Raw genomic sequence first — 15453 nt, 5'->3', positions numbered from 1 at the left:
CTATCCAAAATTGGTGCTTAATATAGATTGTGGTCTAAGGATCATCTAGAAAAAGGAAGCTTTTCCAATCTCAACTTTTTTTAATCCTTCTTAAAGAACACCAACAGTAAATTAAAAGCTTTATTCTCCTTCAGCACGAAAAACAAATTCAGCAGCATGTAATTTCTCCTCTCTTGTTCATTCATCTTCCTTTTTCTTTCTTTTCTGACTTGGCGATGGTTGGGTCTCTCCTGGCTGCGCTTCTCCTCCACCTTCAAACTGCGTTGCATCGTCTCCGCCGTTATCCAGTGGGCATCTGTTCTTCCGTTTGCGTCGAGGTCCCTTCAGAGACCGAGGCCGTCCAGGGATCAAGCATGAAGCTCATGTGCATTTCCTGTATGAAGCGAGAAGAGGTTTCGGCCAACACCATGGTGAAGTGGTTCTACAAGCCCGAAGGAGGACAAGACGTAGCTGTGAGTGATTAGTTCTTTACTTTAAACGCCTGAACCACGGGAGATGGGAAAACAAAATGAGAACAGGGTCTCAGAAAGTTTGCAGATTTCAGCTAAACATTAGGACAATAATGGCCAATCTTTTCGGTACCAAGTGCCCAAACTGGAACATGCATATCCACATGCTGGAGCCTTGGAAACTTGAAGGACAGGTGGTTGCTGCGCATGCGTGCGCCGGCCACCTGCGCTTCTGGTTTTGGGCATGCACATGCGCACCAGCCAGCTGGTCTTTGGTTTTCCGGGGCTCCAGCATGCACGAAAATCAGTTGGCCATTGCGCATGCCCAAAGAGAGAGCTCTGCATGCCACCTCTGGCACGTGTACCGTAGGTTCGCCATCACGGCATTAGGAAAACTTTCCAGGTTGTAGGAGGATAAATGGGAGAGAAGATCTGATTTATAATACTTTTTTTTTTAAATAGATTTTTATTCATAAACATTTTGAATACAGTGTATTGTCAGGGAATCTCATTTACAAAAGAAAAACAAAGACAATAAAAAATATTAACACATATACTGGTAACAATAATAATAATGTAACAGAATAGTTTTGGCTAAATTTCTTTTTATATTAGCTTATTTATAATTCTGTTAAGCGTACTGGCATATTTATAGTTATAAACCATCCTTATATATTTTTTTTAATTTGCATTTATATCCCACCCTTCTCCGAAGACTCAGGGCGGCTTACACTATGTCAAGCAATAGTCTTCATCCATTTGTATATTATATACAAAGTCAACTTATTGCCCCCCCCAACAATTTGGGTCCTCATTTTACCTACCTTATAAAGGATGGAAGGCTGAGTCAACCTTGGGCCTGGTGGGACTTGAACCTGCAGTAATTGCAAGCAGCTGCTGTTAATAACAGGCTGCATTAGCAGTCTGAGCCACTCAAGGACCCTTTAATTCATACATAGCAATAATCTTTCTTCATCCAATTTCTACCGCTTATCTCTAACCACTCATAAAATCTATTCCATATCAAGTAATATTCCGTGTCTTCTTTATCTTTTATTTTTAAAGTCAGTCTGTCCATCTCAGCACAGTCTAACATTTTTCCGAATTACATCTGGTGGAGTTTTCTCATTTTTCCAGTATTTTGCAAATGTAAACCTTGCTGCTGTCAGTACATGCAAAACTAAATATGTAGTCCCTTTATCATAACCCTCCATACCCAACAGAAATACTTCTGGTTTCAGATTTCAGGTTTCAGGTCTATATGTTGCTTAATCATCTTTTCCAACCAGATATGTATTTTCTTCCAGGGTTGAAATCCAGCAGATTGTGACAGGTTCTGGAGAACCGGTAGTGGAAGTTTTGAGTAGTTCGGAGAACCAGTAGCGGAAATTATGAGTAGTTTGGGGAATTGGCAAATGCACCTCTGGCAGGCCCCAGAGTGGAGTGGGAATGGAGATTTTGCAGTATCCTTTCCCTGGAATGGGGAGGGAATGGAGATTTTGCAGTATCCTTCCCCCAGGAATGGAGATTTTGCAGTATCCTTCCCCCAGGAATGGGGAGGGAATGGAGATTTTGCAATATCCTTCCCCCGGAGTGGGGAGGGAATGGAGATTTTGCAGTATCCTTCCCCTGCCACGCCCACCAAGCCATGCCCACCAAGTCACACCATGCCCACCAAGCCACGCCCACAGAACCGGTAGTAAAAAAATTTGGATCTCACCACTGTTTTCTTCCAACATTTTCTTGCCTTCATATAAGTCCACCACATATGATAATTAAGTACCTGGGGTCTGATTGCATTTCCAGCATCTGGCAGACAGATTACTAAATATTTTTAATTTTTTTGCCAGTCTTGCTGGTGCTAAGTGCCACCTATAAAACATTTATTTATAACACGTTTAAGAGGGTGGCTATTTTGTCCATGGGAGATCCTGCGGTGATAGGAAATGACCAGGCTAATTGGAAATTGACTTTGTATATAAATATACAAATAGAATGAGACTATTGCCTTACACAATGTAAGCCGCCCTGAGTCTTCGGAGAAGGGCGGGATATAAATTCAAATTTTAAAAAAAATTAGGGTTAGGAGTTTTAGAAAAGACGACAGAGGACTTGAATACCTTCTTTCTGAATGTAATCACACTCTGAAGGGGAAATCTTTTTTTAAAAAATGTGTCTTTGTTCATGGAACTTGATCCATACCAGCAGGATTTTGTCCCTATACAGTAGTGGCCAAAATTGTGGAAACCTTTTGAGAAAAGTGAATTTTTGAGGTTTGATGGCGAATAACACTACTTTTTGGGGGAGTGGGAGTTTCAAGATAATCTTATTCCACTGCTGGTATAATCTGGGAATAGCCCAGACCTTAACCCAATTGAAAATCTATGGAATTGACTAAAGAAACTTGCTAGTCAGAAGTGACCCAGCAATAAAACCCAGTTAATAGAAGCCATCATTCCATCTTGGTTTCACATTAGAACAGCTGCAGAACTAAAAGGTTCACTCCATGGGAAGGTGTTGTAAGGCCGTCATTTATGCTAAAGGTTACCCAACTAAGTATTAACTGACATGGTGATCATTTTTGTATATCTCGTTTTTTCTACGTGTTTCACTTTCCTTCTTTATACAGTAACTGCTCTTCTAATAACAAATCCTTCCTAAGAGTTATTGCATTCCATTCTTGATTACATTATCTTTCCATTGATATATTATTTTATGGTACGACTCCCCAAAAAAGTGGTGCTCTTAGCTAGTTTTAGAAGATACACTTTTTCCAAAAGGTTTCCTCAATTTTTTGCCACTACCGTATGTTTCCAAGAGAAAGCTACTCCTACTTGCCAGAGGTTTTTGGGCAAAGAGATGGGGGGGGGGATTCTAATTTTATAAAGGGTAGATGTGTGATAGTGATCGGAGCCATGAATTAAATCTGCAGAGATTTAGATTTGAATCCATCCCCATCAGCTCTTACAAGCCCATGGGGTGAGTTTGGGCTAGCCAACATAAATCAACATCACAGAACTGTTGCTGTGGAAAAAAAAAAAATTAAAATGTAGAAAACGGGGAATCTGCATTCTGCCTTAGAGGAGACAGGATGCGAATCTAATTTGACTTTGGGGAAGGAAGGGGATGAGAATATAAAAATAGAGCTGGGTTTATTCCTAGATTTAAGGAGAAATCTATGGCATTCCAGATTTAACAGTTTAACAGAGTTGGAAGGGACCTAACAGGTCATCTAGTCCAGTGGTCACCAACCAGTGGTCCATGGACCACTGGTGGTCCATGCGAGAAAATTTTGGTGGTCCGCAGAAAAATTATTTGCATTTTTTATATTGCACTAAATACTATTTATCTTTTTTTTAAAAATCATATTAGTGGTCCTCAGGATTTAAAATTATGAATTCAGTGGTCCTTGAGGTCCAAAAGGTTGGTGACCCCTGATCTAGTCCAATCTCAAGCAGGAGACCCTACACCAGTGGTTCTCAATCTGTGGGTCGGGACCCCGTTGGGGGTCGAATGACGATTTGCCAGGGGTCGCCTAAGATCATCGGAAATATGGGAAGTATACTTGCGAGTCGAAGAATCGCGCTCCAATGGTTGACTCCACAAGCCAGCTGCAGGCTCTTCAAATCGCTAGCCGAATTCGGCTTCAGGCGCGATAAACTTAGTAGGGGAGGAGTCTCCGCTTTAATGCCTCCGTTCTCAAGGCAATTGCAAGCAGTTCAGATCGCTAGCCAATAGGGCTTCAGGCACGATAAATTCAAAAAGAAAATAATTTTATGGTTGGGGTCGCCACATCATGGGGAATTGTATTAAAGGTGTCGCCACATCGTGGGGAATTGTATTAAAGGGGTCGCAGCACTATAAAGGTTGAGAACCACTGCCCTACACCATTTCTGACAAATGGCAGTCCAATCTTTTCTTGAAAGTCTCAAGCGATGAAGCTCCCACAACTTCCGAAGGCAACTTCTGTCCAACTGGTTGATCGTTCTCACTGTCAGAAAGTTCCTCCTCATTTCTAGGTTGCATATTTCCTTGGTCAGTTTCCATCCATGATTCCAGATAACTTTGATCACCCCCCCCCCTCAATTTGCATAATGCATCTACACAGTCTGCTTGTCACAGAATATTCTCCATCTTCCTCTCTGACTCTTTTCTCGCTGTCCCCCAAAAAAAATATGGTAAGAGAATTCAGGAATTACAAAAAGCATTTAAGCTCTCTAAATATTGCCCAGCTATAAAGGTAAAGGTAAAGGTTCCCCTTGCACATACGTGCTAGTCATTGCCGACTCTAGGGGGCGGTGCTCATCTCCGTTTCAAAGCCGAAGAGCCAGCGCTGTCCGAAGACGTCTCCGTGGTCATGTGGCCGGCATGACTCAACGCCAAAGGCGCACGGAACACTGTTATCTTCCCACCAAAGGTGGTCCCTATTTTTTCTACTTGCATTTTTACGTGCTTTCCAAACTGCTAGGTTGGCAGAAGCTGGGACAAGTAACGGGAGCTCACCCCGTTACACGGCAGCATTAGGGATTCGAACCGCTGAACTGCCGACCTTTTGATCAACAAGCTCAACGTCCTAGCCCCTGAGCCACCACGTCCTAGCCCAGCTACATGGCCTTCATATTGCTCAAAATCCTGGATTGATTTCCAAATCTGCTAAAGCAAACTGAAATTAAAATGCCTATAGAATGAACACATGAGTAAGAGCTACTCAGGTCATCTGTAAGAAATAATAATAATAATAATATGAAGACCTCAAAATAAAATAGAACGACTGTAGCAAAAGAAAGCAAACGCAATACCAATAATCCCCAAACATCTGGATCAGCCCTTGAACACTATCATCTGTTAATACGTCAGGTTAATGTCAGGGTTCCAGGTAACACCCCCAATGAAAGAAGACTCCAAGGCTTGAATTTCCTCAAAGTTCCGTTTTATTGATGATGTCATATTGACACGTCTGGAAAAACCCGAATCTGAACGTTTCCAGGTATTTCCCACCCAAGTGAAAGTTCAAGTCCCTGCCCAGCACCCACATATCCATCACATGGCCCAATCATCCACCGTCCAAACTGGAGATACCTCCCAGTCATCTGACTCCAGTTGCCAGGGCACGGCATCCTTGACTCTCTGAGAAAGGAATGTTATTTTGACTACATATCACCCATACTCTATGCAATCCCCTCTCCCATTTTCCCACAGTAGAAAATATGGCAGGCCTGAAGGCCCAAATTTAAAAGATGGCTTCCAGGTCTGACATTGTCATTGACAATTTCATTATCAGTCAATTGCAAAAGGCAGCGTTACTCGGAACAGCTTACATCCAGTGACAAATGCCTCTAACACCACCAAAAATCAACATCTGTCTATCCCAGGATGCCCTTAGGAAGGACCTAATAGGTAGATAAGAATGCTAAATCCAGTTGAAACATCTGGGGGACTGTACAACAACCAATAATAATTATTTAAGCAATCGCTTCAGAGTAAGACAAAGAGAATATGAGATGTTGTCAAAGATAAATAGCTGCTTTGGGAAGCTAGCCTGTATTTCTCTACTCTGCTTTGGCAAATAGTTGCAGATCTCCCAATCCCTTTATTCCTTTAATTAATCCTGTCACAACTAATACTTGGTTGATCAAAAAAAAAAATATGTGGACACTGCAGTTATGTGAAAATGCTTGGAAAAAAAACGCAGATCTTCCAACATTAAAATGCTATCGGACAGTTATGTCACGCCCAAAGCCTAGGAAAAAAAAATATTTTAATGAATATTTAGAGGTGGTGAGCCCTCTTTTCTGGAAGCTTTAGGATTTCCTGGGTCCGGAGACCATATCGGATTGACCACTGGTGAGGGGAGCTGCCCTTAATAATTTAATTTCCCAGTTAAGATCTGAGAAAGCTGCTGGAAATGGTTTAATCTCAGTAGAGCTGATAAAAAAAAATAACATTTCATGATGGGGCTAATCTGAGGCTCACCGTTCACATATTTTAAGTAAATCCCTAGGGATTGTGGGTTGTATTTATCCTCCCCTTTTTTTAGAAACAGCAAAGGATGACCTAGAAAATTATTGGCCAATAAGCACAATCAGTAATCTTTTGGCTAAGCACTTATAAGGTAAAGGTAAAGGTTCCCCTCACACATACGTGCTAGTTGTTCCCAACTCTAGGGGGCGGTGCTCATCTCTGTTTCAAAGCCGAAGAGCCAGCGCTGTCCGAAGACGTCTCCGTGGTCATGTGGCCGGCATGACTCAATGCCAAAGGCACACGGAACACTGCTACCTTCCCACCAAAGGTGGTCCCTATTTTTTCTACTTGCATTTTTACGTGCTTTCCAAACTGCTAGGTTGGCAGAAGCTGGGACTAGTAACGGGAGCTCACCCCATTACACGGCAGCACTAGGGATTCGAACTGCTGAGCTGCCGACCTTTCGATCGACAAGCTCAACGTCCTAGCCCCTGAGCCACCGCGTCCCTAAGCACTTATACAGTAACTGTAAATTCAGAGGTTGCTGGAATATGATGCAGATCTTTCAGGCAAGGAACAGATTTGGGAAGGTCAATCAACTTTTGATCATGGTCTTGCATAATTCCAACATTTAATGGAGAAGTATTCAAAAAATATATATAGCACCATTTTCTTCTAGGGAGCTTTCCTAGAAGTCAGTATTTGATTCTGTCTTCGGACAAAATGATGGGTGAAGTTAGAAGTTTCTGCAATTGATTGGCATTTAATTGGGAAGTTGTCAACTCGCAAAGCATCCGTGGCCTACTCTTGAGTTGCCATAGGCGAGGAGGATGGGAAAATGTAGAAGCAGCATGGCAGCCAAAACCAAAAACTCAGGCCAGACATCTCTCTCTCTCAAGGTTGTCTCCCAGAGTTACACACAGCGGCTGTTGGGAGTGATCTCTACAACCCGCGAAAGTGCTCCGTTGGCAAATGTGACTGATGACACACACTGGGGGGGAGGGGAGAAACAGGGTCAAGTTTGAGTTGTAAATTACATGGGGTCAGAGTAGGCTTCATTTGGAACGTGCCAACATGAAGCTCCTAATAAATACCTGAGTTTCTTTTGAAGCTTGGCTCGAGGCTCATGATTTAATTAGGGCATCTGTCAAAAAAATTGAAAAAAATACCCCCATTTTCTTCTAGGCAGCTTTCCTAGTTTGAAAGAGTCAGTATTTGATTCTGTCTTCGGACAAAGTGATGGGTGAAGTTAGAAGCTTCTGTAATTGATTGGCACTTGCTATTACTCATAAATATCTGACACGCCCATCAGTATTTTCCTGAAAAGAAGATGTGAAGCTCAAGGACACTTTAAAAAATCCACTCTAACTTGCAAAAGATTAGATGAAGTTGCTTCTAATTATTAAATTATTAGTATCAAATTAAATTAATTTGCTGCCAATCTCATGGTTCAAGGCAACGCTGACCTAGAAATACTTTATGTGCCTTTATGATTGGGTTGGAGCTTGAATAATTGGATTTCCATCGCCCTAAATTTGTAGAAAATCTTTTTGCCACACACAGCAGTTCTTTCTAGAAGCCTTGAGGATCTCTGTTTGGAGGAGGGGGTCTCATCAGCACTAAAAAAATCAGGTACAAATAACAATGAGAACAATGGTCTGCACCAGGAGACCAAGAATACATTTCTGGTGAATCAGTGGCAGCTTAATTGAATTAATGTTATGTTTTAAATATTTGGGGGTAATTTCTCGTGCTGCTAACTCATAGGCCTTAGATAACCTCCCCCTTTTTTTTTATTACTACCGCTTTATAAAACCCTAGTAAGACCACACCTGGAATACTGCAGCCAATTTCGGTCACCATATTACAAAGAAGATGTTGAGACTTTGGAAAAAGTTCGGAGAAGATGATCAAAGGCCTGGAGATTAAAACATACGAAGAACAGCTGCAGGTTTTGGGTCTGGCTAGCTAGTCTAAAGAAAAGAAGAATTAAGGGTGACAGTATTTGAGGGGCTGCCACAAAGAAAAGGGGGTCAACTTATTCTCCAAAGCACCAGAAGACCAGACAAGAAACAATGGATGGAAACTCATCAAAGAGAGAAGCAACCTGGAATTAAGGAGAAACTTCCTAACAGTGAAGTTAATTAACTTGTGGAACAGCTTGCCACCAGAAGTTGTGGGTGCTCCATCACTGGAGATTTTTAAGAAAAGACTGGGCAGCCACTGGTCTGAAATGGTATTGGGTCTCCTGCTTGAGCTGGGGGTTGGACTAGATGACCTCCAAGGTCCCTTCCAGCTCATTCATTCTATTGTTCTAACCGGAGCTAGGATTCACTTACCTTCCCTACAGGTTTGCTAATATGAGTGCTCGCTTCACTTGCACGCACCACCTTCCGAGCACGCTCAGCCTTCTGCACATGCTCTTTGCTTGCATGCACGCCTGCCGTGCATGTGCACGGCCTCCAAAACGTGGCAAAATAGGACGCCATTACATCCGGGCGGGTGGGTTGGGCCTACTACAGTTGCTGCTACCAGTTCGCCCGAACCGGACAGAACCGGCTGAATCCCACGACTGGTTCTAACCAGAATATTCAAAGGAGAGCTTCAATTTTTTTTCAAAATCTGTCTAGGAGTAAAGAAAGCTCCTATCTACAAATTCTTTGAAGTCAGGTCTTTGATACCATTTTTATAGGAATCTTATTAAGGATCTTTTTTCAACTTGGCATCCTTACAATGTTTTTAAGGGCTATCTTTTACGTTCCCCACTGCATGCTGGGTTATCCCTGGAGGAGAACACGGGAAAGGTGGAAGCTAAGATATGGACAGCCACACTAAATTCCTGATTACCCATTTTCTAATACTGTAATACTCTTAATACTGTAAGATTAGTGCCCCCAAGTGCTTGTAGATGGATATCAGCCCTACGGGAAAGAATCTTATTGTAGCAATTATCTCTACTTGTGTAATCTCCTGTCTACTCACTCTCAGTGGGATGTGGCCAACTCAGAACTCTCATAAAGCCTCACATCAAAAACAAAATCTATACCTCTCCATCTCTATCCAAAGTCCTACACACCTTCGTATCCAAGAAAGCAGGCGAAACACACTAGCATCTGTTGCTAATTTTAAACAATTAGCTGTCCCTGAATGTAGAAGGGTATGGGGATGTGCTGTCTCAGTGGCTCAGTTGCTAAGATGCTGAGCTTGTTGATCAGACAGATCGGCAGTTCAGCGGTTCGAATCCCTAGCGCCGTGTAACAGAGTGAGCTCCCATAACTTGTCCCAGCTTCTGCCAACCTAGCAGTTCGCAAGCACGTAAAAAATGCAAGTAGAAAATACAATATTGCAGGAAAACTTTGCCCAGAGCCAGGAGTTCGATCCTGATCAACTCAAGGTTGACTCAGCTTTCCATCCTTCCAAGGTCATTAAAATGAGGACCCAGATTTTGGGGGGCAAATAGGCTGACTGTAAACCGCTTAGAGAGGGCTGTAAAACACTGTGAAGTGGCCTATAAGTCTAATCGCTATCGCTATCTCTAAGTCTTAAGCGCTATTGCTAAAGTTGCCATCTCCTTTTTTTTCTGTACCTTTACAGATCTACGAATTCAACAATGAGAAACGGGAACTTGAGAGTCCTTTTCAGGGCCGGCTCGAGTGGAACGGGAGTGCAGATATGCAAGACGTCTCCATCTCGGTCCTAAACATTTCTCTCAACGATTCAGGGATCTACACCTGTAATGTCACCCGGGAATTCCTCTTTGAGACCCACCGGCCCATCTTCACCAGCTCGACGTTGATTCATCTCACTGTGTTGAAGAAAGGTAGGATAATACAAGGACTTGGTCATCGCTCAAGCAAGGTTTAAGTTAACGGTCTCAGCTCTGCTGAGATTAAACTGTTTCCAGCAGCTTTCTCAGATCTTAACAGGGAAGTTAAAATTAACAGTGGCCAAGGTTTATTTTGCAAATACGGGGATACAAACAAAGGAAAACAAAGAGGGGGGGGTATATTATGAGTGTTTTTATTTATTTATTGCATTTATATGCCACCCCCAATGGTGGAATTCAAATAATTTAACAACTGGTTCTCTGCCCTAATGACCGGATGGGTGGGCATGGCCAAGGTGGGTGTGGCCAGGGGGGTAGGACAGGCAGCACTCAGCCTCCTGCACCCCCCTGGGAGCAAAAACAGGCCATGGGGGCGATGCGCCGCCCCCCTGCCCTCCGTTTTGGGCCTAGGAGGCCTCCTGTTCTGTCCCCCCTCACCTCCGTCCGAGCGATGGCTTAATTAGCTAGCACTATCAGCTCTGGTAGCAAACTAGCGAGCGTCTGCCAAGTAACTCTGTTATCTCCCTTGATGCCGATGAGTCACCCAGGAACAAACAGTATTTCAGCTCTAGGTAAACAGTTGATTTGCCTCAGTGGTGGGATTCAAATAATTTAACAACCGGTTCTCTGCCCTGATGATTTCTTCCAACAACCAGTTCACCAAACTGCTCAGAAAGTTAACAACCGGTTCTCCCGAAGTGGTGCGAACTGGCTGAACCCATCACTGATTTGCCTGCTACGAAGAGGCATAGCAGCTCTCGCTGCTTTTATATCCTGTGGGGTGTGGCTCCATGACTCAGCACTTCCTAGTCCTGCCCCACCCCTGCTTCTGTTGTTCCCGCCTCTTCTGCCTGCGAAACCTAGGGTCCAGCCAGGCCTGATTGCCATCAGCTGGGTCTGAAGGCATGGCCTGGGGGGGGGGAAAGAGTCAGGAGATGGAGGCCTCGTTATCTCCTCCACCTGGCCTGCCTCTGGCTCCTGGAGCTGAGCCAGGGAAGCCGGTACTCCCGAGGTAAGTACTGATGGCCCTTCCCCGTCACTGTCCAAGTCATTTTCTTGCAGGGGGCCTGGCTCAGGGGGCGCAGACACAACACCTCCCTAAATCATTCTCAGTTAGTTTACTGAGCTCTTCTTTTGGAGCAGAATGCTGGACGAGGCTCCCTTCTGCTATGTGTTCTCTCTCCTACTCTATTTCTTGTGTGTGTTATTCTTCCTGCTTCCTTTTTGCCCATGGCTCTCTCTCCCCCACAACATCTTCTCTATGTTCTGTTCCCTCTGTTTCCTTTCCCTCCAAAGATCCCCGTCTGGTTTCTTCCTTTCTTCGTGGCTCTGTTTCCTGCTCTTTAGCAGGACATCTGCAGAAGGGAAAGTAAAAGGACAGAAACAGTCGGATCAGGATGAGCGTAGACACGGCCCTCAATCTCCAGTGAAGCGCAGTAGTGGCCAAAATTGTGGAAGCCTTTTGGGGAAAGTGGTATTTTCTAAAACTAGTGAATAATGCCACCTTTTTTTTTGCAGTAGTACCATAAAATTATATATCAATGGAAAGATAATTTAATCAAGAATGTAATGCAATACCTTTTAGGAAGAAGTTGTTATTAGAATAGCAGTTACGGTATAAAGAAGAAAAATGAAACATACAGAAAAAAATGAGATATACAAAAATGATCACCATGTCAGTTAATACTTAGTCGGGTAACCTTTACCATGAATGATGGCCTTCCAACATCTTCCCATGAAGTGAACCAAGTCTTTTAGTTCTGCAGCTGTTCTAATGTGAAACCAAGATTGAACGATTGCTTCTATTAACTGGGTTTTATTGCTGGGTCGCTTCTGACTAACAAGTTTCTTTAGTCGGCTCCATAGATTTTCAATTGGGTGAAGGTCCGGGCTATTCCCAGGCCATTCCAGCAGTGGGATAGGATTCTCTTGAAATTCCCCCCCCAAAAAGTGGTGTTATTAGCCATCAAACCTCCAAAATACCCTTTTCCCAAAAGGTTTCCACAATTTTGGCCACTCCTGTATGTTGCTGGAGTGACTCTGCATGCATTCGCATGAGCTGTGTCAATGTCTCCAGAAGGCACCTACTGGAGATGGGGAGCTACTGAGCAGTTGTGAAGGGTAGAAACATTCAGCCTTTTCTGAAAACAGGAGAGCGATGAAATCCACTTACCTTTGCTACTGGTTCAGGAATGGGAGCGCGCAGGAGCACGCAGGAGTGCGCAGGAACGCGCAAGAGCATGCATGTGCTATGTGTGCTCACGCCTCTGCTTTGCATGCACAGATGGTAAAAAAAACAGGACCTAATGATGTCCCAGTGGGTGGGTGGAGTCTCCCGCCAGCAGAGCTACCGGTTTGGCAAGCTGGATGGAACCGGGGGGATTTCACTGCTGAAACTGGGGATCATGGCTTTCCCCTTCCCCAAGTTCTAATGGGGATCTGGGATCCTTTTTCATTCATCCTACTCCTCTTTCTCCAAAGATCTGTTACTAAAATCATTGAGAGGAAGGAGGTGATCGTAATGTGTATGATATGGGCCGCGGTGTGGCTCAGGCTATAAGACAGCCTGTTATTAAACACAGCTGCTTGCAATTACTGCAGGCTCGAGTCCCACCAGGCCCAAGGTTGACTCAGCCTTCCATCCTTTATAAGGTAGGTAAAATGAGGACCCAGATTGTTGGGGGAAATTAGTTGACGTTGTATTTAATATGCAAATGAATGACGACTATTGCTTACATAGTGTAAGCCGCCCTGAGTCTTCAGAGAAGGGCGGGATATAAATGTAAATAAAAAAATAATAATTCTACAATTATTCCCCAAAGCACGAGAGGGGCAGGACAAGAAGCAATGGTTGGAAACTAACCAAAGAGAGGAGCAACCTGGAATTAAGGAGAAAGTTCCTAAGAGTGAGGACAATTAACCAGTGGAACAGAAGTTGCCTCCGGAAATCGTGGGCGCTCCATCCTGGGAGGTTTTTAAGAAAAGACTAGATAGCCACTTACCTGAAATAGTATAGGTTCTCCTGCTTGAGCTGGGGGCTGGACTAGAAGACCTTCGAGGACCTGTCCTGTCCTGTCCTGTCCTAGCCTAGCCTAGCCTAGCCTAAAGTGACCAGATTTCAGCGATGGCAAAGCGGGACACTATTGATGGGGGGGAGGGGGCGCTGCGCATGCGCACTGTGTCTTGCCACCTGCCTGAAGGAGGAGGAGCGGCTGCTGCTTCTCCGCTCTTCCAGGCAGGCTCGGCTCTCCTCTCGGCTCTTCCAGGCAGGCTCGGCTCTCCTCGGCTCTCCTCTCGGCTCTTCTCTTCCTCTCGGGTGAAGTCAAGCGGTGTCTCTCCTCCCTTTCGCGCCCCCTTCTCCGCCACTCCCCCTTCTCCTCCTCCTCCTCTTGTGTTGCCGCCTCCCATTTTCAGAATGGGAGTGAAACAAAAAAAAATCGGGACTTTTTGGAATTGCCGCGGGACGCGGGACAAATTATTAAAAAGCGGGACTGTCCCGCCAAAAGTGGGACGTCTGGTCACTATAGGCTAGCCTCGTATCTTGGTTTGTAAGAAGCAGTGTGTTTCACATTTTGTTACTACCGGTTCAGCCGACTGGCCTTCTGTGCATGCGCTTTGTTTGCGCGCGTGCCTTCCGCGCATGTGACCGGCCTCAAAAATGTGCCTAAATAGGATGGCATAGAGCTGGGATACCAGGCCCAACCGAGATTTCTGCTACCGGTTCACTCGAACCGGTCTGAACCAGCTGAAATCACCTCTGTTCGTAAGGAACATTTTGCCTTCGTCATCATTCCACGGAAGATTCCGCCAACTGCAGAAACTCGGGGTCATTCCAGATCTGCCTGCAAGGTTAAGCTCCACATACTTGATTACATGAATGGGGTTTTGCTCATAGGGATCAATCCTGGAATTATCTCACCACCCCCTTTTTTTTTTATTTAAATCTCCTCTACAGCTGGAAGAGACTTAACAGCTCTCATGTCTGCAATAATGATGTATATTCTCTTGGTCTTCCTCACATTGTGGCTACTGATTGAGATGGTTTACTGCTACCGGAAAGTTTCCAAAGCAGAGGAAACCGCCCAGGAAAATGCGTGAGTTTGCAAAAAAAAAAAAAAATCTGGGCATCTTGGGAAGCGAGGAAAAAAAAAAGTAGAATTGCATTTTAGCCGTGGGGGACAAAATGGAGTAGTAGCTCAGGCTGTCACAAGTCAGGGTTGGCCAACCTATAATCAGTGTTTGGATCCCTTGTAAGGGGTACCTGTTTCTCTACTGCAGGCAGAAAGAGAAGAACAAACTACAGAGTTTATTCATTGCAATGTACAAGGTCATATATTTGAGTTTGCATCTACTAAGATTGTTAGCCGAGCAGGTACAAAAATAGCCAGGGAAATGATTGAAGCCTGGGAAACAGAGACCCCTGTCGGTCAACAGGAGTGCTCATTTACTACCAGCTTGTCAAGTACTTAAGAGGTGAGGGCTTGGCAGCACAATCTTGGTTAATTGAATGGACTTCAACTCCCAGAATTTTCAGCAGTGGCTATTGTTGGCTGTGGAATTCTGGGAGAGGACGTCCACATGGTTGGAAAGGGCCAAGGTTGGGTCACCCTTACTTAAACGATGCCACCTAGCTTGGATTCAATCCAGTGGGGATTTCTTAAATGCGCAGTTGAGTATTTAGGGTTCTTCTGCAAATAACACCTTTTTTTTTTTTGTTCCCTAGTACCAACTACCTCGCCATCCCATCAGAAAATAAAGAAAACTGTCCTATACCAGTGGAGGAATAGGAGGTGAATTTGCACCAGAGTGCCGTTTGCAACAAAGGTGAGACAAAACTCTTTTCATGATAAAAGAGAAATTAAGGATATTCCATTTAATAAAAATCAATCAATCAATCGATCCAGATAGCAGTTTGCATTAGGTCCCTTCCAGCTCTATTTTGATAATGTAAGGATCTTTTTTTCCCTAAAGAGTAAATAGCCGAATGAATGAAATAAATGGAGGGTATCAATATATAAATAATGGGAGCTGCATTGTAGAATTCAGGGATCTGGAACTTGTGAAGAACTGGATGTCAGTCCATGGATCCACCCCCCCCCAAAAAAAATCATCATATTCATTTAATGACCCCATAATCCCTTGCGGGGTGGAGTCTGGGCAACTGAATGGAGCTAGCAGTGTGTTTTACTGGCCGGATACCCTTCCTGTCGCCAATGC

The 15453-nt window shown here is 44.1% G+C and overlaps 1 protein-coding gene across 1 annotated transcript in view; it reads left to right on the top strand.

Annotated features, from left to right (window-relative positions):
• SCN3B (sodium voltage-gated channel beta subunit 3) overlaps window positions 1-15023 on the top strand; it is a 20787-nt gene extending 5764 nt beyond the window's left edge. Inside the window, exons 2-5 of the mRNA XM_058194669.1 lie at window positions 289-452; window positions 10005-10230; window positions 14192-14330; window positions 14960-15023. Coding sequence (XP_058050652.1) covers window positions 289-452; window positions 10005-10230; window positions 14192-14330; window positions 14960-15023 — 593 coding nt within the window. The remainder of the gene's footprint in view (window positions 1-288; window positions 453-10004; window positions 10231-14191; window positions 14331-14959) is intronic.
• Window positions 15024-15453: the final 430 nt, after the last annotated feature.

Source organism: Ahaetulla prasina, chromosome 9, assembly GCF_028640845.1.
Source record: "Ahaetulla prasina isolate Xishuangbanna chromosome 9, ASM2864084v1, whole genome shotgun sequence".
NCBI classification, from domain to species: Eukaryota; Metazoa; Chordata; class Lepidosauria; order Squamata; family Colubridae; genus Ahaetulla; species Ahaetulla prasina.
This window is presented reverse-complemented; position numbering and strand designations above follow the sequence as displayed.